Source organism: Aptenodytes forsteri, unplaced genomic scaffold, assembly GCF_000699145.1.
Source record: "Aptenodytes forsteri isolate BGI_AS27 unplaced genomic scaffold, ASM69914v1 Scaffold264, whole genome shotgun sequence".
Classification (NCBI taxonomy): Eukaryota; Metazoa; Chordata; class Aves; order Sphenisciformes; family Spheniscidae; genus Aptenodytes; species Aptenodytes forsteri.
This window is the reverse complement of record NW_008795936.1, coordinates 221478-246669: the sequence shown is the minus strand read 5'-3', so window position 1 is coordinate 246669 and position 25192 is coordinate 221478. Positions and strand designations below refer to the sequence as shown.

Genomic DNA, 25192 nt, shown 5'->3' with positions numbered 1-25192 from the left:
CAAAGTAACATAAAGGGAATTGAAGTATTTGCTGTTAGCATAAATAAAATTTTGCTGAAGTGTGTTTGCTTCCAAGGGTGACTTGTTAACTTTTGGATCCAATAAACTTTAAATCCACTTACTCTTCACATCGCACATGTTGACTATCCTTGTTACAGGAGTGGACAGAGACCTGAGGGATCAGTGTTCAGGTGCTGCATCTACTCTAAGCTTCTGGTGTACTGCCAGACCAACTTCTTTTTACACTCCAGTTCGTTTTCTCTGTGATTGAAATGTTTCTTCCTAATATCCCACTTAATTTGTAAATACACTGGACTAGGGACTGTTCATTGTATATAAACACCGAATGGCTCAAGCTCCTCAGCAGGAGAGTTAAGATATAGCAATGAATTGAATGGGATGGCATATAAGGTATGTTCCTTTCTCAAAGCATGTTGACTTGGAGTTCTTTTTGGAGTGGGAAAGAGAGAGGAAAGTCTCTTTGTGGTATGAAATAAGAGAAAAGATTTTCTCTGAATGTTAGTTTCACATTTTAGGAATCAATACACTTCCTAATTCTTTATGCTGGATTCGAATAACCTCTCCCTTAGCTTCCAAGGGCACTAAGTGTCCTTGCTGTTTTCTATCTAGTGAAAGAAATGACCATCGCTCCTTCATCTCCCCCTCCGCCATGGTCTTTCAGGTTTCTATGGGCACCATGCGACACCGAAGAAATGGTAATTTTGAGAGTTCCAGACTCCTCTATTCCAGCATGTCTCGCAGCATAGATGTGTCCTGCAGTGATGCCGTGAGTATCTGATACCTTCTTGATAAGTTTGGGTGTTGTCTTGGGCGTGGGCCCCAGGGGTTATGAGTTAGGTCGTGTCAGGAGAAGGATGATTGATTTTTCAGTTTTCCCTTTATGGAGAAGTTTTCCTAGCCAGTGACCCTGCAAGCAGTAGCGGTGCTTTGTTGACATGGTGAAAGTCTAAGGAAGTATTGAATTTGTTTTGATTCCTGTAACGCTTTATTGTACATTCTTAGTCACTTCTGTTTTAAATCCTTTTTCACTTTTCAGTTAGAGACAAATCTTCTGTCTCTATAAAGAACCCCAACCTCTTCACGCAACTTGATGGCAAAGGCAGACAACATATAATTATGTTAAACATCCCTTGAAAAGCCTCAATCATTTGCTGATCACAGCGATTGTCTGGCAGATTTCTTGCTTCTGATGGGCTTGCAAGAGGCCTAATGACTAGCTCTTAGGTCTTTAGCAAGTGGTTCCCCCTCCCTTTTATTTTTTTGGTCTTGCATCATTGTGGCTTTTACAGGCTAATTATGTTCTCTTCCATTTTCTTTGTTTTGGATATTATAGTCCTTTCCAAGGAATGCTTTTCCACTTGGAATAACTTCCTCTAACTGCTGTTTAACTACAAGTGTTCTGTCAAAATGGTAAACTTAACTATAGCTGTATGTCTTCCCTTTTCATCCCAAGCTAAATCTTGGCTTGCAAATCCAAGCTGTGCTTAAAAACAAACAAAACCCCCAAACCTCCAAACCTTTATCAGCAAGTGAGAAACTTTTTTTGCTTTCCTAGCTTGCAGAGGCAGATTAGGAGTGAATTTGCATCTCCCAAGTTTGAAAGCTTCCCCTGCTCTTGTGGAGTTTCAAGGTTAATATGGGAGTTAATGGTTAAACAAACTGGAGAGACTTTGCATTCCACTGAGCTCACATAAAGCATGACTTTAGTTGTTCAGGTCTCTTGCTTGGGTCTTTTTGTGTTGAATTAAAATAGCCCCTACCCCTGAGGACTTTAATGTCTTTTTTTTTTTTTTTTCCCCCTTGGGAAGAAACAGTGTTTGCCATAGTCTTTTAAGCAGTATCTAGGCCAGAGTTAACCACTGTTTGAAAAATATTGTCGGTGCTGCAAGTTATTTGGAAACATGGCAACACATGCAAATGGAATTGCTCAGTAGTCTACAGCTAACCGTATTGTGCCACTGAATTCAAGTAAGCTGTTTTCTACGTGGGTCTTTTGGATTAAAAGCTGAAATTAAAATAGGCTTTTCAGCAACTCTTAGGATATCAAATCTGTTTTGCTGTTCAATTTTTTTTTTTTTTTTTAGAGGGGGAAGCCTTACCTTTTACCTCTTTGGTATATATTGTGCTTGATAGATATAAAAATATTGGTATCACATGTTTTTTGGAACGCCTATTTGTGATTTTAAGTAGTCTTTTGTGTCCTGTCCACTCCTATCAGCACTTTCTAGTTGCCTCCCACCATCCACTTTGAGAAAGGAGACTTATGAATTTGCACGAGTTTTACTTTGTGTTTAAACTGACTATGCTGCTTCTGAGGTTTCTCCTGTTTTATGAGTTATCGGAAGTAATTTTTTTTCCTTTTCAAGGATTTGGCCAACTTCATTCAAGAAAATTTTAAGAAGAGAGAATGTGTCTTTTTTACAAAAGACACCAAGTCAACGTAAGCACACATTTTTCTCTTGTTTTACAGGCATGGGAACTGGGAGCTGAGGGTATTTCTTCCTGCTAAGCCATGTGGCACGGGTTGGGCAGGGAGCAAACTTTTTTGGTTTTTTTTGTTAAGAGTCTGAATCTAGCAGTGCAACCTCACCTCAGTCTTGCTTGTACAATTCCTTTCATTGTCACTGCTTTTTTGGCTTGTTTACATTATGCCTGGGGTATTCTGCAGTCATGGTCAAAAAAGCTGAAGTCTGATAGTCAGACAGGCACCCTGGAGTGCTTCTCCCAGCTCCAGAACAGTGCTCTCCAAACTATTTTGAGTGCATACCCCATCAGTAAAAAAATTTTGAGCATACCCCCCAATATATGTTTATTTATAAACTATGTACATCTACTACTGTACTAGTATTATGTACATTATAAAACATACACAAAAATAGGAATTAAAAAAGGATGAGATAAAGATGAAATAAACACTATTTTTATTTTTTTTTAAGTTTACTTAATGTGCCCCCCACTTGGGAGACCACTGCTCTAGACTGTCAGGAGTTTGTGTAAAAACTGGAAATATATCAGTTTGAGTTACTCCACAACTAACTTGATGCAAAACTAGGGGCCTGACCTTCATGCTAACTCTGTCAAGCATGCCTTCTAGCAGCTCTGTCAAAGGGCTTTAATATCAAATTCCTTATTTGAAGCATAATTGTGGCAATGTATAGGTGCTTTCAGGGATGCAGTACCAGCACTGGTATTGGTGTATAAAAATGTATGTATGTATAAGAGCTTTGCATAATTTAAGTTTTCCTTTTAAACCCAAATCACAAATTCCATGCACAAGTCTTTACAGCAGAGATACAGCCGCTAGGTTTTGCTCGGGCTGATATTCTCTTAAGACAGGACATTTATACTTGCTCCATATTCAGGCACAAGTACTTATGCAATGCAAGCTTGAGGATGATAACATTGCTTTTGTTTTTTTTTGTTTTTGTTGTAATCTCAGGAGAAAAGTGATCAAACTAATGCAGGTGCAGAAGTCCTGATATAGAGCTCCAAGGGCTCTCAGTAACTCCATTCTCCTCTGAAGTTGGGAGGAAAAATGCCTTGGAGAGAGAAGGAGGGAAATTAGTCTCATTTCAGAAAGTCTTACTTAGGGTCCTCTTCTGCCATCTAAAATGGGATGTCTGGCAAAGGACCAACAAAGGATGGAGAGCTGGTTCTTATCAGCTTCTCTTCCTACAAGCCCACTGGGAAAGGATTGCAAGTCATACTTTATAACTTGCCGGGTTTTTTTGTCTATCTATTTTTAAGGTAAACTGGTTTTATTTGCAAGCTACAGCAGAGTAGAAGAAACCATATAAGTTTACTCTCCTTCAGAGAGGCATGCTGTGACTTACCTTTACTTACCTTTACAGAAATCTTCACAGGAAAGCATTACTCAATCTCATGTTTGCAGTCTGCAAGCTAGCTATAAAGGTCACTGTAAGCACACAAATTAATGTCCTGGTCTTAATCCTTTTGGGCTGATGCATTTTTATTTTTTTTTCCCCCTGTATATTGCCAAATTGCACAGCGCTGTTAATAGTGTTGTTCCTCTTGCTTTGTCTCCCCGTCTATTTTTTTTTTTTGTGCTGTTAGCAAAATTAACATTGTGCAAGTGTTTACCTGATGTTGCTTGTTAACTTAGACTGTAGGGGCCACACTTGCTCCCTCCTATTGCTGTTGACAATGCTTACTGTACTTGGCTGACTACAGTTGTCAGTCAACCCTGTCTTTTCGTAAGCAAGGGCCCTTTCTCCATGTCCTCTGAGGAAGCAGGGATATAGGCTATGCAGAATATTTCATGGTCTGTGCTGCAGCTGTTCCTAGGAAAAGAGTTCTAGCTTTCCCAACTAGTCCTGCACAACCAAAGTACAGATTCTTCTTCCCCTTGATGCAATTTCAGTGTTGGTGTGGGGGGCATTGGTAGTGACTGCACACCATGCCGTGCAGCGGACAGGGGTGAGGGTGGGGGGGAAAAGTGCTAGAAACACAGCAAACTGCCTGCAAAATCTGCTCAGAAACCACATGTCCATTCCTTCTTGATGTGAATATGTCTTAGGCGTGCTTAGACACCAGTCAGGCCCTGGCTTTGCATGGAAAGTGATTACACTTAGTAATCATCTTAGTGAACTCTTCCTATCTGGTTGAGAGCGCAAAAAGGGAAAGAAACCATTTGTACACATCAGGTTAGCAGCAGGTGAGGTCACTTCTGGTGGGTCTGATGCCAAGTTCTGGTTCATTTTTTCATTTCTGTGCACAGTTGTAGGGTTTCAAATTAAGCTGCTGGTGATCTAACTTGGTATGTGATAATGAAAGAGGTCACATAGGTAAGGCCCATCCAGAAGTGTCAGCTCATCTCTCAGCACAGACTGGTTCCTGAGATGTACTCCACTCCATTGCCCAGTGCTATACAGAAGCAGATTATAGGAGGAGGAAGCATGATTAGGTGCTGGTCTCACCTGGGAGCTGGTTCCTCTTAGCTGTTCATTTGTCACATAGCAAATCCAAGTAGAGTCCCATGCATAACTGGTTCCGTAGCTCCACCGGCTTGTTGTGTTTGTACAACCCTGCCCCCAGACTTTGCACTTGATGTGACTGCTACAGTAGGCATCCTGTATTCTACTGGCTCCAGGTTTGCTGCAGAATAACACTTCTTGCACGTGTCCTGATTGAGCAGAAGTTTTGAAGGTGGTTTCAGCTGTGAAAAATTTCTGTCTCTTGTTAATAAACATATCAGAGCTTACTTTTCTGTGCTCAGGATGGTAACTGTGGGGTTTTGTGCATATTCACTCTTCTTTCAGGGGCAATTTGTGTAAATGTGGATACCCTGAAAATCAACACATAGAGGGCACTCAGATTAATACCAATGAAAAATGGAATTACAAGAAGCACACTAAGGAACTTCCTACTGATGCTTTTGGGGACATTCAGTTTGAAAACATGGGAAAAAGAGGAAAGGTAAGTGATTGTATTAAGGGTATGTGTCAGGCCCCTGTTGGGTGAGCCATATTCAGAGTCCTGAATCCAACACCAGTGGAAGCCCCTGCAAAGCAGGGAGGGTGAAGCTAAAGTCGATGGGAATGGAAGGAGTTAGGCTACAAAGGAGACAAGCTGATTTCTCAAGCCCTGATAATAGGTAACAAAGAATAATTTCTTCTGTGTTACTTGTTTCATAGGCCAATGATTGGAGTGGAAAGAGGTTATCTGTTTCCAGGAATGGCAGAAGAATGGGTGAATGAGGGTGATGCTCAATCATTATTTTTCTTTTTTTCATGTAGCTAGTTTTATTGTAATTGCCCTGTAGTACAATTCTGGAGGTCTTGGGCTAGGAGGAAATAATTTTAGACTAGATCTGCCATGTCTCTCACTGGGACTCTGTACCCTGACTATATCAGTGTGCAGTTACAGTGGCCTTTTTATAGTCCCCGTCTATACTGAAGTGTCATGGTGTTGCAGAGCAACTTAGTACCCGTTTACCCATCTTTAGTGGTGAAGCCAACATGATAAGCCTAAATGCCTGAATGCTCAAGCTCCTGATAAAGATGCTTTGTTCCTGACTGTCTGACTTCAATGCCAAGGCAAGGCTGTTTTTTGGAACATTGCATCTTTCTAACCTGGGCTAACATATGCTTTAGAAAGAAAGTAGCGTGAGGGTGCACACCAGTGCAACTCTTGGGACAGGAGCATGTGTAACATGCTTTGCCTTCGAAGGTGCAGCAGGATCCATGAGGTGATAACCACAGGGATTTCATATCTGTAAGGATGTAAGACCTTTCTTCAGAGGATCTGTACTCTTCAGTGCAGAAGCTGCATGTACCTGCTTGCTACTCCATAAAATCATCACTCATGCTTCGCAATGGCTTTAACATTGCACAGCATGTCATCCAACGCCTGCCTACAGAGCTTGCTGACCTATATTCCCTTCCTCCCTAGCTGTTCTATGTGCAGATCATTGCAGTCTGCAGATGTCCAGTGCTCCTTTCCATACAGTCGTATCTTATGCCCTATGCACTCTGATGTTGTGGGATGTTGGAATGGGGCTTGTGTGCCCCACACCCTCATAGAGTAATTTTGTTTGGAAGGGCTCTCCGGTGTTTTCTAGCCAAACCTCTTGCTCAAAGCATATCCACATAGACCAGCTTGCTCAGGCCCATAACCAATTGAATATTGAGTATTTCCCAGGGTGGAGATCCTACAATGATGGTAAATTCAATGGGGATGTAAGATATCAGTGGAACTTCAGAGGTTTTATTCTGTTTTGTTTTGTTTTTTTTTTTCCCCCCCTGTGTTTTTCCTTGCTGTGGGGACAGTGGGAGGGTGGAAAGAAGAAAATAGCTGGCGTTGCTGTTTCTAATGATTTATACTGATACTGTGTGAGGAGTCACATGTGGCTGAGCTCATCTGCCTCTTCTAAATGACTGATATTTAGCGCCAGTGCAGCTTGCTTGAGACAATCAAAATAAATGAGGAAAATCAGTACATGCTATGTAAATTAATTTGGTTTGTTTTATGCAAAGTAGCAGAAACAAGAGGCATTTAGGTGGGAAGTAAGACTGAAGGGTTTGAATCACGCTTTAACAGATCCAAGTACTTCACATATTTGTTGATATGCATATTTTAGCTTCATACTACTGTTTTGTAAGCTGCTATGTATCTTTACTGAAAGAAGAAATTATTTGCTCTATTGCAAAATTTCTGAGTTCTCAAAGCTTAAATGTTCTTTCCTCATGTTGTGTCCCCCTTCCCACCCTGGAAACTGGTTCATGTGCCTGTAGTTGTGTCATGAGGACTCTCAAGACCACTGTGCATGTTTCAGAGCATACTTTGTTCAAATGCTGTATGTAAGTCTGCTAATTCATCCCACCAGCACATTGGCTGGAGTTACGTCTCTATTCCACATTCGCATTCCCTATATTGCAAGGCAGCTGCTGGTCTTAAACATTGCAAAATGTTTTATCTTGATCTTGTACACAGTGGGGAGAAGTTTAAACCCAAGGTAACCTAAGAGTTGCAGACTATTATCAATGAGGGATGGGAAGTTTTATACCCTGCACTGTACTTTTTAGGATGGACAAGTCCTAAAAAGTTCTGAGCAGAAATATTAGATGTGAACAGACCAATAAAATCTCTAAATTTAATAAGTCCTGCTTGGAGTCTTATTTTTGCAGTGTTGCTCAGATCCTGTAACATCCAAGGACATTGCAGTTGCTGTATTTTATGTTCTGGTAGTCGTCAATCTGAAAAAGTGCTTCTCTTGAATACCTTTCTGAGTTCAGCTACTTGAAACACTTGGCATCGCCTGTGTTTGAGGGTTGGGTCGGTGATGGCTGGGGTGCACTAGCCGGCTATACCAGGAGATGGCACCGTTGTACCTCGGCTGAACCGAGGGATTCACCTGCTTGAGTAGAGCCTGCAAAGGACTCTGGAGATGGCAAGTGCCAGATGTATCATTGCTGGTACACTGAATGAAACTTAGGTGTAACTGAAGTTTGTTTGCAATTATACACCGTATACAACGAAATAAGCTGTACGGGCAAGTCAGCTTCAGCATCTTTGATTTGGTACTTGCTTTATATAGATGAAAATGACTTGTATAGATGAAAACAAGACATTCAACTGGAAACCTTAACTGTTGATGGAATAAAGGTAGTCATACAGATACAAGGTACTTTGTATTATCAGTAGGGTTTAGGAGAAATGCCTTCTAACTACAGAGCTAACAAGATTCGCTGTGGGGATGACTTACCGGCTCTGTGGAGCTGTTAATGTTTCTGGCAGGCTCCCCTCTCCTATGGGGGACCCTCTCCTGAAAAACACCCAAAGCTGCATGTGGCTGATGCTTCTGAGAGGAAGAGCTGTGGGAGTCCCTTAGCTCTCCTGTGTAGCTGCTAGAGCCTGCTAGGCTTCCTCTGTGATGTGCTGTTCTGAGTCAGACGCAGTAACTATGCCTGGGAACCCATCCTGGAACAGATGAGTATGTTTTTTTAGTTCAAGCTAAATGCCTCTCAAGATAGGACGTTTCTTCCACAAACTAATCCCTTGGTTTTGCTCTCCTGCGAATACTGGGCAACCTATACAAAATCCACTATGATTCAGGTACAAGTTACTCCTTTTCATCCCCTGGTATGGGTTGTATAGCCATGACTGACTTCCAAAAGTCCGTCACACTAAACTACTAACAGTGATGAAATTGCAAAGGGGCTCTTAAATGGCATAGCAAAAAAGCCAGAGCGCCTTTTACATAAATGGAGAGAAGGTAGGTCCATCTGAAGCCAGTTTATCTATGTAGTGTGCTTTATGAAATCCTCATACAGTGTTAAATCTTTACTACAAGTTTGATAAAGTTGTGATGTGTTAACTTAAAATGCTGTTATGGATATATGTTATGATAGGGACACCATGCTCATGGAGCCTGGAATTTGTAGCTAGTCAAATTAAGGCTTTAATCGTGTAATCAAAATAAGACTGTAATTATTAGTAGTTCACTTATAACAGTGCTACCACTAATCCATAATCCAAGCTATAAATAGCTTTGTTACATTTAAAATTGTAATACCGTCAATTTCCTTGGTGTTGTGTTCATCCTTCCAATGTTCCTCTGAATCCCAAAGTCAGCGTTCTTGCCTTCCTCTAGTGGAGGGAGGGTTTGGAGGCTTTATGCTGACCCCTGAGGTCTTTGAAGGGATGATTTCAGTACTGATCACGGGGATCCCATCCTCCTTGGTCCTGGTGTGCTTGGAGTTCTTTCTATAGATCTCTCTCAAGACAGTCTGCTTATGCTCTTTCTTTTCAGTGGTTCTGAATTATACAGTTCTGTTGATTGTGTTTGTTATTTCTAAAAATAGTTTTACCTGATTCACAAGGTTGCACTCAAATAGTGACTATTATTGGCCATTGTGATTTGTTTTTACAGACTGGGACCTCTGTCATTTGGTGTCTGCATTCTTCCGTGCCACCTTTTATTCTGGTCATAAATTGTTCAATCCCCACAGAATAACTATTTGTTACTGTTATAAGCTAAAGCAAATCAAATGTAGATGATAGTTATTACACTGCTAGGCAACTGCTATTACAACTATACTCAGCTCACGCCAAAGAGATCCTGAGAATCTGCACTCTCAGTTCAGTACAAAGTCTGTGGACTTTTACTAGTAATGGCAAAAATCATATTTCCGGGGCTACGCAGTTTCGCTTCTGCCAAATTAAAGATGTATGTGGCAGAACGTGGTAGTGCAACCTGAGCACTGCACTACCCCCTGACCCCACTGACCAGGTTGCTGGAGATGCAGGTTGCAGTTTTGGGCTGAACCTGGAAGTGGTGGAGCTGGGAGATTCTTAGGGCTAGCAGTTATGTTCTTCACTATGCTGCTGGTCTGACACTAGCACTTTTGTTCTGCTCACAGTAAGACTGCGCCTTATCTCCAGACCTGAGCACTGATCTGTGAAGAGAGGAGATCACCTTGCAAGTCCTAGTTATGGGTGTCTGGTTGTACGGGGAGGATAAAGATGCTTTAGAGAAAGAAACAAAGACTTAAGCTCTGGTTCATCATCATTTTACCCTTTGTCTATCCATTGTTGGAATAAAAGTGTACATTAGAGAAGAAAATGCAATTCCTGGTCTGTTCCCAGCTATCACTATTTATCTTTTGCTTATTTGTTTCTCCTCTTTTCTCTCACCCAAGTACATCCGTTTGTCATGCGACACAGACTCTGAAACACTCTATGATCTAATGACCCAGCATTGGCACCTGAAAACCCCTAACCTTGTCATCTCTGTCACTGGGGGTGCAAAGAACTTTGCACTCAAGCCCCGGATGCGCAAGATATTCAGCAGGCTGATCTACATTGCCCAGTCCAAAGGTAAAGACCTGCATATGTGTCTGTATTATTTTATTGCTGCGTAATACTATTGGAGACATAGCAGCCCAAAGGGTCAGCAGGGAAGCAGATTATTCAGTTTGTTTCTGCATGGCTGGTGCACTTGGGGCCCATGTGACCTAACAGTTTGGAAATAACAGGGTTGAGAGCTAGTCATCAGGATGCCCGTGATAAGATAAGGTAAGTTGTGTGGCATATTGTTTGTGTTTAATTGAAGAATAAATGCCTTTTCTGAGTTAAGGTCTTGAGAGGGGATTGGGTTGTTGTATCTTAAAGGTAATGCATTAGGAGGGTGGGTATTCCACTACATTCTCCCAGATTATTGCCTGTTGTCCCCAGGGGCCTGGATTTTCACAGGAGGCACACATTACGGGCTGATGAAGTACATCGGGGAAGTGGTCAGAGACAACACCATCAGTCGGAGCTCAGAGGAGAATGTGGTGGCTATTGGCATAGCAGCCTGGGGCATGATATCCAACCGAGAAAGTCTGATTCGCAGTGATGATAATGACGTAAGAAATGTGTACAGGTTGGTGGGGAAACAAAAGAGGAGGCTCGGCTGTCAATTATACAGATTATGTCCCTGACTGACTGCTGCTCTTTGCAATAACAGTATCCGTGCTAGGCTGATGCTATCAGCTGTGTGATGACTGACTTGAGCGGTCAGTCAAGCTCTGCTTGTATGTTCTGGTAAAGCAGAGCTCATCAGAATGGTTTCCAGTGCAATGTTAACGTAGAAGCATGTCTGTCTACTTAGCCTGATCTACTGTGTCCTAAACAATGGGATCTACTGGTCCCCCAATCAAAGGGACCAGCTTTTCCTCAATGTACGTAGCAGTGAGACGAAACATCAGGTGCTCTTCCCAGAACAGGAGAAAACTAAAGTCTTCTCATGTTCGAGATGGTTGCACATGTCAGGCCTGGTGGGGGACCAGCCTGTGTTTTCAGCTGTGGGCTTAGCATGTCTGTGTGGAAGTTCAGCTGCTCTAATTTAATATCTGGCAGAGTGTTAGGGAATAACCTCTTCCATGGTTATTCTAGCTGCTGCGAAATCCCTACACAGTAGCCTGTAGTGGGGATTCCCATGGGCTAAGACACATTGGACCTGCTGCTGCTGTTACAGATCTTGCTCATCGATACTATTGTCCTGTCTGTCAGATACCCTTGTCTTTTGTCCACTAGATGTTATAGAACATGTCTAAAACCCATCCTGCTAGATAAAGAAAAGCAGTTTATTTACTGAGGGCTTTAAGGAGGTTTGAGGATTGAACTAGATGATCTCAAGAGGTCCCTTCCAACCTAAAAAACTCTGTGATTCTGTGAGGTGTTGAAAGTAAGTTTGCCACAGATTTAATGTTTCTGGTGGTTGAAGGAAGCATGCATTGCTTAACAGGATCTCTGAAAGGACTAAACAGTTGCAAATAACTTCCACTGTTCCATTGGCTGAGGTGAAGTTATGAGAGGATTGTCGCAAATCAGGTGCTCTTGTAAAGAAAAACTTTCTCTGCAAATATTTATGCTGTGCTCTTGTATGGGGTTTCTCTCACTGTCTTCTGCTGCTGTTGGGACTGCCAGTAAGCAGTGTCTTGAGTCAGGAAACCCAGACTCCTAACTAACAAGGCTAGGGGTTCAGCTGTCATTGGCTTGTCCTTGAAGGCTTGTGCATGCTCTGCCCTTGGATCTCTGTTAAACACTGTGCTTGTGCTTCTAGGGGTACTACTTGGCCCACTACATAATGGATGATCTCAAGAGAGACCCCCTTTATTGCCTGGATAATAATCACACCCATCTCTTACTGGTTGATAATGGCACCCACGGACACCCCACGATAGAGGCAAAAGTACGAACTCAGTTAGAAAAGTACATTTCGGAGCGGGTTATCCCAGGTAGGTGTGGGCGTCAGGTTGCAGACCTCCTTCTCCTTAATCCTTGCATGCTTTGGGGCTGATGCACAGTGATTTTCTGGGAACAAAAGAGTAGTGGTAGCATCCCTTGGATGCTGAGCTCTCTTAACTGCGTTGCATCTTGAGCACTTTCAGGAACAACCAGGCTTCTTCAGAGCAATACCCCTCCCCTCATCTTCCTTTCTGTATGTGACAATAGTTCTTTGTGGGACACAGCAAATGATCCGTTTCAGCAATACAGCCCTTCCCTCTCTTCCTGCTGAGCTATCTGTTGGAAGCTGACCCTTCTACTTATTTCCCACCTGGCACTGAATTCCAGGTAGCTGAAGCACAACTACACAGGAGCTGAAATTAGGCTTTTCCCAAAATATTCATTTGTGAGGGTGATCAATCCATCTGCAGCCTGCTCCTAAATAATTTCTCTTTCAACCCCTTCTTTGCCAAAATGGAGAAAAATCAAAAGCCTTGTCAGGAAATTCTTAGTTAAAGTTTGGGGGTGTGTGGTTTGTTTGGTTTTTGAGGGGGGGGTTTTGTTGTTGTTTTTTTTCTTTACTGTGTACCTCAGCTGAAGCATACTTGCTGTTAGTCATGACGAAGCACCCAGAATCATCATGAAACTTGGTATGTCTCTTAAACACTAGCTCCTAGAGTTGTGGGATTCTTAGCTTTCCTTTACAATTGAAAATGTGAAGTAAGAGGTTCTGAATCTTCAACTTGTGATAAGAACCTTGCACCTAGGCTCAAAATGGTCAAAGCAGTAGGTAAATACAATAAAATCACATGGTTTGGGGACTTTGGAGCTAGGAAAAATTATGATTGTTAGGAGGAAAAAAGCATCTGTTGGAGAACGGTGTCTGAAGCCAGCTACGCAGAATGTTAGCCAAAACTGAGTTTTCATTAAAACCAGGAAGAGCTGTAAATAGATTTGGCAAAATCAACAGTAAACTAGTATCAGAGTGTCTGCATGAACTGCTTGGAAATTCTTCATTGTACTCAGGGAAAAATGAATTCTTCAAACTGCATTAATGGTTTGAATCTTTTTCCCTTTTTCTTTTGGCATGTTTCACAGAATCTAATTATGGTGGGAAGATTCCAATTGTGTGTTTTGCCCAAGGTGGAGGGAAAGAGACTTTGAAAGTAAGTTTATTTCTTTTAGTTATTTCCAGGAGCGACAGTAGGGACATTGCTCTAATATTTAAGACAGATTACTCCACAAGCAACATGATAAAGTAGACAGTCCTATTATTTACTGAAGCTTGCCCAGCACTTGCTATAGAAAGACTGTGCTTGCGATTGCATTTAAGCTTATGAAGTTTGTTTCAGTTAAAATTTTCTGTGCAAAATTTCTACCTCAGGCTGACATCCTGGAAAACTTTTGGCTGGGACAGTTCAGTTGTCTCAGTTCTTCCATAACAAATCCAGCACAAAAATGTTTGTTTCTTGTGTTTATTTGAGCAGCAATCAGAATAGCCTTTGTCAGCCATGTAGCTCTTGATCCTTTTTATAGAAATTTGCCTAAACTTTGGTTTGGGAAAATTTGGCTTGCCCATGCTCAGTGGAGACCAGTGCTTTCTTGTAATATACAGGGAAGATCAGCTTGTGCTGATCTGTACTTCATCAGCTGTGCTTGATGCTGCAGCTCAGAGCTTGCTTGAACTGCCTTGCGATGGCTACCCCTGAGAACTGTGGGCTGCACCTAATTTAAATCTAGACAGCCAAGCATGGCAGGAGGGCTCTGCTGACTCTGACCCCTAGAAGGGGAGGGAACAAGCATCATCTTCAAATAGATGACAGGTAGGAAGAGGATGAACAGAATGGAGAGCAGAGGAGGCAGAAAGAAATTTCTTGAAACAGGATGTCTAAGTAACACTTAGGGAAGGGGGAAAAAAGAGATGACTTCTAGATCTGTCTCAGTGTTAAATAACAGAATTGTTACTTTCCCCTTCACCTTGCAGGAGTGATGATGAGTGGCCTGAGCGAGGAGGGTGGGGCTGAGGGAGCAAAGGGACTGGCACCAGGGAATTCAAAGTGAGGGGGTGTGCAATCAGGCTGTGTGGGAAAGGAACAGTAACAGTGAGGACGAGACGGCTCTGACTAACAGCAAGAAGAAGAGCTGATGTAGCCTGGGCTGAAGGACCTTGAGAAGGAGCTGGGAAAGGGGCTGGGTTTTGCAAGAGGGTAGGATACAATGAAGGGAGTATGTCAGTGTTTGAGTCAGTAAAATTGAAGCAGGGTGATAGTTATAATTATCTCTTTTGAAGAGCTGACCTTGGTACTACCTGTTCTGACCAGAGCTACGCTGTTAATATTGAGGCTAATCAAACTGGTTTGCCTGTCAGGATGACAAACAATGTGAATTCAAAGCACAGTCTCTGTTACCACTTCATTGCTAACATTAATCAATTAGTCTGAACCACTCTGTGAAATTTCAGATCATTATCCCAGCCTCCCTGTATGTTTCCTGGGTGTTTTGGTTCCATTCACATGATTAATTTTAGCTTTGCCCACAGGTAGATTGTAGATGAATACAGATGCAGAGCTCAATGTGTTAATCAGAGGTCCTAAGATGAAACTAAAGCATCCATTCAGGCTTTAGAGCAAAGCTTTGCTGAAAGTGACATGTTGAATATGCCCGTCTCTCCTTTTAGTTCGAAATTACCAATGTTTACGAGAGGATTTGGCCATCACTGAAGGAGCTGTTTCTATATGCCATGCAGTGTAGTTACTTGGGCAGCCTTGTGATTACAGGTATATTATGGAGACCTCAAACCCACTGTTAACAAATGATACATAACACAGACTTACTAGCTATCTAATCAGAATGAATAAAAACCTTGTTAAATCAAATGCGTAATTCCTGGCAAGAGGTTCCTCTGAAAAGTAACTGGATGATAGTTCAATTAAGGGTTCAGGCCATTCTCTTGGCTATTTATTGGTGTTACTAGTACATGGAGACATTCGTGTCTGCCTTCTCACTCATTTGTAGGTGAAGCCATCCTCTCAAGGAGTAAATAGAGTCTCTGATCAGCCCAAAGTGACACAGCAGGTTCCATGCTGTGGAAGTCTGTCCTTGCCATGCCTTGATCTTCGTGGTGTTGGCCAGGAAAGGCTCCCTTTTTCTCAGCTTCTGTGACTTGTGCATGATGACAGGAATCAGCTTTAGCAGTGGAGAAGTAAAACTGTTTCAAGCTTCTCTTTTAAACTCCCTGTGATATAAAACATGCACTTTACCTGGACCCTTCTTAAGAAAACCACTTTGATCTAGTTGGTAAGAAAAAACACCTTGCTTTTGTTACGGACCCACTATCCAATTGACGGGAGTAACGTGCTCACAGTTTTCATGACTCCAGATTGAATTTTTTGTTCTCACGAAACTGTTCAGATAGCTATTAGACGTTCTGTCTTTCCAGTGGTTGATGATAACTTGCGTTGACTCCTTTTGTACAATTTGCTGGCAGACAGTTTATATTCTGGTGACTGTGTTCTCAACGGTAGTGATGCAAATGAAATAAATGTCTCCTGTTGTGGTCTTTGCAACAGGAGGGCTAATGGTCCTTCCATCATGATTTCAACACCTTTTATTTTCTTGCTGATAAGCCGTGTACAACATTGCTGTGTGAGAAATCACATAAGTAGCTACTTGGAGACATTCAGTAACATTGTAGTTTGATGTTCTCATGATGCTACAGAAGTGATCTCTGTGTAAAAGACTGCTGCTTGCATCTCCAGCAAATAAAGCCAGAGCCCTTGTACTCAGCTGTGGTGTTACTTGAGCAATGCTGTGCCATAAAACAGCAGTGACTGTAGCTAGGCGGTGTTGTAATGTGTCCTGAATGCCATTTCCACTTGGCAATTTTCCTGATCTGCTAATCAAATCTAAAATTTGGCAGATGGTGATTTCTGTCCCTCAGTTTCTGTGGGGCTCTTCACAGTCCTCTGTCATTAGATGAATGTGGTTTTAAAGAGTTGTCATTGGTAAGGTATCAGTGGGTAGTAAGAAAATACTACTCTGGACCATGGGTTTCTGTTTTTCTCGCCAAAGTCAAACCTACAATCTCCAGGCTTTCTTACTGAATAGTAGACTCTAATAACACAGTCATGCTTCAAGTGATCACCTCTCCCTCTTTGGCTTCCTAGTCTATCAATGTGGCCATCAAGAGTAAGATTCCCTGTGTTGTGGTGGAAGGCTCTGGCCGGATTGCTGATGTTATCGCTAGCTTGATGGAGGCAGAAGGCACTCTTGCTTCTTCGTGTGTCAAGGAGAGCTTGCTCAGGTATCTGCCTCACACCATTTCAAGGCTGTCGGAAGAGGAGACTGAAAGCTGGATCAAATGGGTAAGTGTGTGCTACTGCAGGGAGCTAGCGAGCCTGAAAATGGGAGCAGGGTAGAGGAAACTGGAGGTCAGGAGCAACCAGTGACTTCCAGATCAGGGATGTTGCTATCATCTGGTGATACCTGTAGGATGCGCGGGGCTCCTTGCCATGACATATCCCTAAGGTGTGCGTTTAACAGGATTTAAAAAAGAAAAATTCCAAACTCTTCTATTTTATAGGGATTGGAACAAAAGGGGCAGGGAACTGCATTATTTTGGAAAGGCATCACGTGTCTGGGTTTAGGTCTGGGCACAGGAGAGCTAAGGCCAGATGTTTTGTAACAGTCTACTCCCTGGATACTTGCAATTCCTGCTGGATGTGTCTCTTGGCTGGTGTGCTGGTTGGTGTCGCAATTCCCTTGCATGCTTTGTGAAGGCGGAGGAATTGGATATTTGCTGAATCAGGCCTCGCACTGCTAAATCCTGCTGGATTGCTCAGGGACAAAGGGTTATCACTGCTACCCCACAGACTTTCAAATTTTAGCGAATCTACTTCAGGATTCTCTCATTTGTTCCGAAAGTTTTTTGTCTGTCTTCTCGCATCCCTTAAGATATCAGGCAGGACAGATTTCCCTTACAGACTAGGAGTGGGGCCTTTAGGACTAGCAGCTTGCTTGGTCAATATTTCATCACAGCAGCATCTCTACACCATCTCCATTGGGACGCTGTCACTAAACAAAGCGTTGACTTACTAGTACTGTGTACATGGGATGCAGTTGAAGGTACGACACTGTACGTACACCAGCAAATTCTTCTTTTGCTTTTCTTTGCCTCTTTGACCAGAGTTAGAGCCTTCAGGATGTAGTCACCATTGTCATCCCATATGTAACTGTTTATTACAAGAGTGTTTTTTGGAGGCTGGGGAAACTGGAGAACTAAGGAGAGCATCTGCTATCTTGGGTTGCTTGGGCCAGTGTCAGGAAACTGTTGTAACTCTCTGGTTACCTGACCTTCAGATGGATCTGGTCTTAGGTATACTTCTGCTCTCCTTAATAGGAACAGAGGAAAATGGAGCTTCAGAAAAATCTTAATGTTCTGTTATTTTTCAGAAGTCTTAGTTCCAACAACACTTCAGCTCACTGAACAATCCATTAACTTGAGCTAATTGACTTTCTCAATTAACTGCCCAATGCTTTATACTGGGGTCTGATTCTGTTTTCCTCTCTTGGTTAATTATCTCCTACCCACACTCACAGGGGGGAGCAGGGAGTCGGGAGTGATTGCATATTCAAACCTCAGTTGAAGTCCATAATGGGGGATGGAAAATGTTATATTGCTTCCTGTACACTTAAGGCCCCTTCTCTCAGCTTTATGGCCCCCTCCTTTAACTTTTCTATTTTGTATTTTTTTATGAATGTACCATTGCAAGTTGTTTGCAGACCCTGGAGAGGAATTCAGACACTCAAACTCCTATGTGTATTTTCTTTGATATAAACCAAACAAAGCTTCTGCTATTGAAGTTTAAGGAGCTATTGTTTCTGGTAAGGCCTGAGTCAAAACTCTTGGTCAGAGCTTGGCAGAATGTCCATGGGTCAACCTGCAAGTTCCACTGGGCAACCTGCTCTGCTTGACCCTGTTTTGAGCAGTGGGATCTCCAGAGCCATCTTATAACCTCAACAATTTTCTGCTTCTGTATTAAGAAGTTTACAGGAAAGAGGGCAGGAATAGGGCATGGCCTTTTGCAGAGACAGTCCTACAGAAACCGAGTCTGAACTCGCACTTTGAGCTTGGAGGCTGTGGCGTTCAAACCTGAAGAGGAGGAACTGCCCTCTGAGCAGCCTCTGGTTTCCAGAAGGAGCTCTGCACTGGGGAGTGTGGAGCTGCTGAAGGCAGTTTTCCCTGTTTGGGAAACGAGGCCACAATTTTCACAACTTTTGCTGAGCTGCCTTGGAGCGTACCTCGTCCTGCGGTCAAGAATGGCTAAGATTATTTGTTTTCTATGTCCTAGAATGAAAGTAACTTTATAAGGCTTGGTTATGTGAGAAATGATCTCTGTTTTTGACAAAGCACAAGGAGGTAGAAACTGTTCTCTAATAAACTTCTAGACATTTGTTGAAACTTGCGCTGTCACAATCTGTTTTTTCTTTATGAGTAGTTTCTAATTACTGAGATTATGTATTTTTGGTTATGGTGTTCTACATAGAAGGAATCACAGTTATTTGCTGTATGTTCAGAGGATAATTAGTCTTGTACTTTGGTGACTTTAAATCTCATTATCTACTTCTATCTGGACTTGATTAAATTTTAACTGTATGTGGAAATAGGACTGATGAGAAGCAGATTTGCCGCAATGTGAGGAGAAATTTCCTTTAAAGATGCTCTAGGAGATCAACTACTAAACAGCCTAGTTTGCTTTGAAATGAAACTTTTTTCTTTTTTGTAGATCAAAGAAGTCCTCGAGAACCCTCATTTACTGACAGTTATCAAAATAGAAGAAGCTGGAGATGAAATTGTGAGCAATGCCATTTCTTTTGCTCTGTACAAAGGCAAGTGATTGTTTTTTTGTGTTTTGTTTTTGTTTTTAATAGACAGAAAAAGATGGCTATTTTCTACAACAGCCTTCCCTAGAACAGTGCCATCTCTCTAGAGTTAAACTCCTGCCACAGTGTGGAGTTTGTCTTCATCTGAAGTGGTATGGACAGCCTACAGCAGCGTTATGGGATCTGTTAGCGTGGGTGAGATCAAAACCCAGTCCAGATAATCGGGAAGGCATTCAGCAGAGCTTTGGGGATGCTGGGATAGCATCTCTGAGAGTAGCACGCAAGTATGCAACACAACAGGGAGTCAGGAAAGCCAAGCAAAGGATCTTTTCTGGTTATACTGCAGAAGTGGATTACTCAGCATCCTGCAATATAAAATCAAGTATCTTTGGTATATGTGGATTGAAGAGGTTTGAATGGCATTCAGCAGGGAGAGAAGTATCCAGTTAATTAACAGTCAATGTGCAGGGCTGCTTCCTAACTCTTTCAAATCCCAGTGGCTTGCTACCACGAGTAATTCAGACCTGGGCTCTCTACTACTCCAGCAGAACAGAACTGGTACTCGGTGAAGGTTCCTGGGCTGACCTCATTTTCCTGTTTGTGCATGGAGAAAGCCTATGAACGTTACAACTTCTCATGACACTTCTTGTGTAGGTACCTATTGGGAATTCTGCAGTATTTCTTTTGTGTAGAGGATGCAGGACACTGAGGAGCCTAAAGGAAATGTTGTGCTGATTTTGGTTGATGAGGTGCTCCTAGCAGCTCGTTTGTGGCCTATGTTGGACCATAAATATGTCTCTGAGCCTCCAGCATCCTCTAAAACCCGATCAGGAAGATGCGCATGAGTCTGGGGAAAGACACTTGGTAGGGGTCTTGTCAGGTAGAGTGTGAAAAGCAGAGATGAGTAAGTATGCCAAGAAGCTCTTTTGTCTCTGGTCTTTTACTAGAGGATTGTTCCTCCTCTACAGCTTTCAGCACCAATGAACATGACAGAGATAACTGGAACGGGCAGCTGAAGCTGCTGCTGGAGTGGAACCAGTTGGACCTGGCCAGTGATGAGATCTTCACCAATGACCGAAACTGGGAGGTACAGACCACTTCTGTCTGAGTACAGTGACGTGGGACAGGGGAGCAGAGGGAAGAGAGACATAACAGCAGCCACTATCTCAGCACCCCAACCTCTGTGATGATAAGTAAGAGTGTCTATTCCTCCTTGCACTGACATCACTGATTGCAAATGTTATCTGCCCATGCCAGAAGTACTCTAGGCCATCTAACAAAGGCAATTGCATACAGAAAAAACTGATTCTGATGAAAATGTGGCGGCATGAAGAAAAATGTGGCAGTTAGCCACATGTGTCAGGCCCTTAGGTAAGCTTTACTTGTCTCACGTGCTCCCTAATACTGCTTTTCCATTTCTTCCTAGTCTGCTGACCTACAGGATGTCATGTTCACAGCCCTAGTGAAAGACAGGCCCAAATTTGTCCGTCTCTTCCTGGAAAATGGCTTGAATCTGAGGAAGTTTCTTACCACAGAGGTCCTTAGAGAGCTGTACACGAAAAACTTCAGCAGTCTGGTGTTCAAGAACCTGCAGATCGCAAAGAACTCCTATAACGATGCACTCCTCACATTTGCGTGGAAGATGGTTGAAGACTTCCGAAGAGGTCTCAAAAGAGATGACAAAAATAGCAAGGATGAGATGGAGATACACCTTTCAGTAAGTGATGAAACAGTTTGATTCCACTGTGCGTCCCCTGAAAGGAAATAACAAAAATTATGTTTTGTTTCTGGTACAGCAGGATTTGCTTTAACAGTCTCAGCCTTGTTTTACATTTAACATACTGCCCCATTTTACAAACACATGTAAGGGTCATTTAACTACAAGAAAAATGGGTGAGTTTGTTTGGGTGTTGAGTTAAAATATTTTCTTTTAGAGCAATCGATGCTCTACTTATGCTTGTAATTTACACCAATGTAAATTCAGAGTCTGGTACAGAGGTGCCAGCTGGGCATGAAGAATTTGGACTCTTACATTTTGGTACAGACTCTTGTATCTTAAACCTTGCTTGTTGCAAGGGTGTCAAGCACCTTCTGGACTTTATTTCATTGTCAAGTAGAACCAGACTTCTTAGTTATCACAGCACAGTAGGTGCAAACATCAGATCCAGATCTGAGTTTCAAAACTGGAGCTCAGGCATCAGATAGGAAACTTTTGAAATCAGCTGTTGACTTCAGAGATGCAATGCAACACATGTGACATTCGGGGGAAGCTTGGCTTGAACATGCTGGTTAGCTTTGAGAGTTTCCACCAAAGCTTGTGGTTCTTAAGTTTTCTTGCTCAGGAGTCATTCTGTGACGGCTTTGCCATCTCCAGGTGCTAACTGCTCTAATGCAAAGAAGATGGTGGTATAGAAATTCCTCTCTGTTTAAGTTTTTGTGAACTTCAGGGTCTTGCTTAAACACAAAAGTCATATTGGTATAAAGTTAGTATTCCTTTTAGAGGATGTTAATCTGTGTTCTCTAAACACAAAGTCAAACCATGAATGAGGCTATCTATCTGAACTGCAGAAAATGACTTTCACCCAAATGTCCTTTAGTGCCAACTTTAGGAAAAACAGGGAGGCTGATTCTTCCACATCAAATAGGAAAATATAAGGCTTTAATATAAATATAAAATACAACCTAACTTACATTAGTATATGACAAGTGCCAGATAGCTGAGAGAGAGGATTGGTGGGCTGGCTGTAAAAGGAAGAAAATATGAAAACAGGAGAGTGGTAGGCTAGGATTTGTTCCAGTTGAAAACAGTTTGGTGAGCTTAGGTCTGAGGAGTTGTTGCTCTTTCTTTCAGGATGAGTGTCCTATCACAAGGCACCCGTTGCAAGCTCTGTTTATTTGGTCAGTTCTTCAGAACAAGAAAGAGTTGTCTAAAGTCATTTGGGAGCAAGTAAGTTGAATTGTCCTTTATTCCTCTTTGCAAACAGTGCAGTGCTGTTCCTTGTCTTTGGTTTGTAGGCCTTTGAAGGCTCTGGATCCATCTTCAAACACAAAACCACAAGAGAGAATTGCTAGATGACTCTGTAAGTAGGTTTAAACTACACATTTTGTGTTTGGGTGTGGATTTCATACTTTCGTTTCCTGATGTCCCGTGTGAGTCAGCAGTCCAAGCTAGCATTTACCTATAGTTCTATGTTCTCATCTGTGTTCAAGCTTGGATGCTGAGTTCCCACCCATTCCACAATATGGATGTGTTCTGATCCCAGGTATTTGATTGAAATCCATTTCTAATTTTGATTAGACAGTACATTTAGTGATGATTGTATCAAATACATAACTTGCAGGCTGTAAATGTGAGGTTAATGCAAGCAAAGCTAATGGATGCTCCTGCTCACATTGGTCTTTGTGTCCGAAACAGAATGCTTCTTCCCTGTACGTGTGGATGCACGTTGGTCTGCGTGTCCAAAACAGAGTGCTTCTTCACTGCACGTGTTAGTCTGTTCCATTCAAAACATCTACGTAGTCTGGGCAGTTCTGGGTACACTCAACTGGTCCAGACTGGTGGACAGTGAAAATGGTAGTGTAGCTCGTGACAGAGCAGACCCTCCTTTGTGAATCTTCAGCCAGAGATGCAAAGCTGATATGTAACTATTAAACACAAGACCTTTTCAGACTGGTCACAAAGTTCTAATCAAACCAGTTACCATCAAACGGTAACTGATGGTTACCATTCGTTTTGTGGAACTGGATCTTCATCTGCCAGTATTGACTGGGAACTGAGCAGCTGCAAAAAAAAGGGGAGTAATTTTTAAAGAGTATATTACATTCCCTTCGCAGAGGGCTTTGCATGACTTAACTCTCTCTCCACAGACAAGAGGTTGCACTTTGGCAGCCCTTGGGGCCAGTAAGCTCCTGAAAAGCATGGCGAAGGTGAAGAATGATATAAATGCTGCTGGTGAGTCTGAGGAACTCGCTAATGAGTATGAGACAAGAGCAGTAGGTAAGTGCCTTCTTTAAGTCCTTCAGAAATTTAATAGGAGGGGTCAGAGATCAGGAAATTGTTTCCTTTCTTGGAACATTACTTGTTTTAATAATCTCCAGGTCTGGTGTGTACCAATGATTGCATAGTGATGTTTTTATTTTGTGCAAAGCAAAACTGATAACCCTACTGGTTTTGTTCAGCAAAATACAAGGCAAGATAATTCATTCAATTTGCCTGAAATGCTGCCCAGAAATCCAGCCTGAATTTTAAAGAAGAGAAATGACATCTCAAAAGGAAGTAGAAAGAAAACTTCATTTAGAAAACTAGATATCCAACATTAAATGCTTCCCTTCAATGTCAAAATGTGTTTTTACTGCTTGGAAATCTCTTCCACACCATCTGTTCACAGTAGAAACTGTGTGTCCTGTCTGAACAGCTTGCCTCCAAAAGTGGGTATTGTGGGGGTTTTTTTGGGTAGAGAATTCCTTTCATTGGGAAGAAAAGCTACCTAGCTCTAAAGGCAAGGTTGAAGAAGAAGGGTGCCCAGAAATAGGAAGGAGAATGTAGAATAAGAGAAGCTTTCTGCATGAGTGCTGGTAATATTCAGGTTGAGAAAAGCCACCCTTCAAATTTGCAGGAGTACTTTTGGGGCATGAGAATAAATTGCAGGTAAAAAGTGGATTGAATTCCTAAATTCTGAACTGCAAAATCATATACCTTCCTTATTCTAAGATGACAAGCAATACTGTCGCTCATTGAGAATGCAGATCTAGCTCAGTTATTTTTCTTCCTTTGTATTACCTTCAGTTTCTCCTATTGCAAGGACTGTCAATAATTCAGAATTGAGCCCTGCATCTCATGGGCTGAAGTGACCAATAGTTTCTTATTTAATGAGGGTAATGGATGACAGGAGAGCAGAGGGATGTTCTTATTTTTTTAGGACTTCCATTTCCTGAGCAATAATGCTGATGTTTCCTAAGTGTCTAGTTACCCTGCAAATTATTCAGAGAAACATACAAATGAAAGCCAGCACAATTGGCAGATACCAGGGCAGGGATTAATTTGTAGTACCCATAACTTCCAAATTCAAGCTTACCTGTGGTGCACCCTGTGGAGCAGGACCTTGGTTCCTAAGCTTGGAAGGAAATACATTACAGTGTTGCCTCTGGGGCTTTATTGCAGGTTATAGCCTTGTTCTCTTGCCTGATGCAGAAAACAGTGGATCTGTAACTGCACTGCTGCCCAGCAATCTGCTGTCATCACCATAAATCAGATTAGGTGACAGTTAAAGTGCAATAGCCCTGCAGGTCAAATAGGGAAACCATAGAAATGTTGCTGGAAAGGCTTCTGGAAGCCTCTAGTCCAATATTCTCGTTAAGGTGGTATTACCACCATGACTAAATCAGTTCAGTCATGGCTTCATTTAGCCAAATCTTGAAAATCTCCACAGATGGATATTGTTTTATTGCTCCTAAAAGCAGACCGCGTTTGTTCCTTTTCTGGGGCTCACGGAGACTAGATTGACCTGTTGAACTTCTAGCTTTATTTTTATTTGTGTGTATATCAGAATGACTACAAAGCTATTTCACTATCCACTAAGGAGTGGCACAAGGCCACACTGAAAATATCTTGCTTGTTACCAGAAAGTATCTCCTATTCACAAGGCAAAAACTGCTTAAATAGACTTTCTTAAAGGTATCTACATTCCTCAGGCCTGATTATTTAGCAAGACGTTTAGAAGTGAACAGGTCCCATTGGAGTCTGTCTATCAAGATCTATCTGCACATTGCAGTAATACCAGCCGAAAGTATCGCTGTATTTGTGCAGCCTCACAGTCATGGTAACACAGCTGTTTGTGAAATGCCTGGGAAAATGTACCGTTGGAGAGAAGTGAATCTAGTGAAGGCTGGTGTGTTTTCTAAGAGGCTGGATCGTTCTTCAGGCCAGTTGTGCTCTCTCACAGCTACACCAGCAGAACTGCCTTCAAGTGGGAAACGTCCAGAGCTGGAAAGAGAAATAATTTTTCACTCTACGTGCATTGTTAGTGGCAAAAATCTATGGGCAGAATAAGATGCTCGT

At 42.1% G+C, this 25192-nt stretch overlaps 1 protein-coding gene across 1 annotated transcript in view; it reads left to right on the top strand.

The window, feature by feature from the left end:
• The first annotated feature begins 670 nt into the window (after positions 1–670).
• TRPM8 (transient receptor potential cation channel subfamily M member 8) overlaps positions 671–25192 on the top strand; it is a 42953-nt gene continuing 18431 nt past the window's right edge. Inside the window, exons 1-13 of the mRNA XM_009285103.1 lie at positions 671–787; positions 2388–2461; positions 5301–5457; positions 10182–10359; positions 10717–10889; positions 12089–12263; positions 13351–13418; positions 16419–16616; positions 19038–19140; positions 20103–20221; positions 20561–20851; positions 21986–22081; positions 23002–23131. Of these exons, the coding sequence (XP_009283378.1) occupies positions 671–787; positions 2388–2461; positions 5301–5457; positions 10182–10359; positions 10717–10889; positions 12089–12263; positions 13351–13418; positions 16419–16616; positions 19038–19140; positions 20103–20221; positions 20561–20851; positions 21986–22081; positions 23002–23131 (1879 nt within the window). The remainder of the gene's footprint in view (positions 788–2387; positions 2462–5300; positions 5458–10181; positions 10360–10716; positions 10890–12088; positions 12264–13350; positions 13419–16418; positions 16617–19037; positions 19141–20102; positions 20222–20560; positions 20852–21985; positions 22082–23001; positions 23132–25192) is intronic.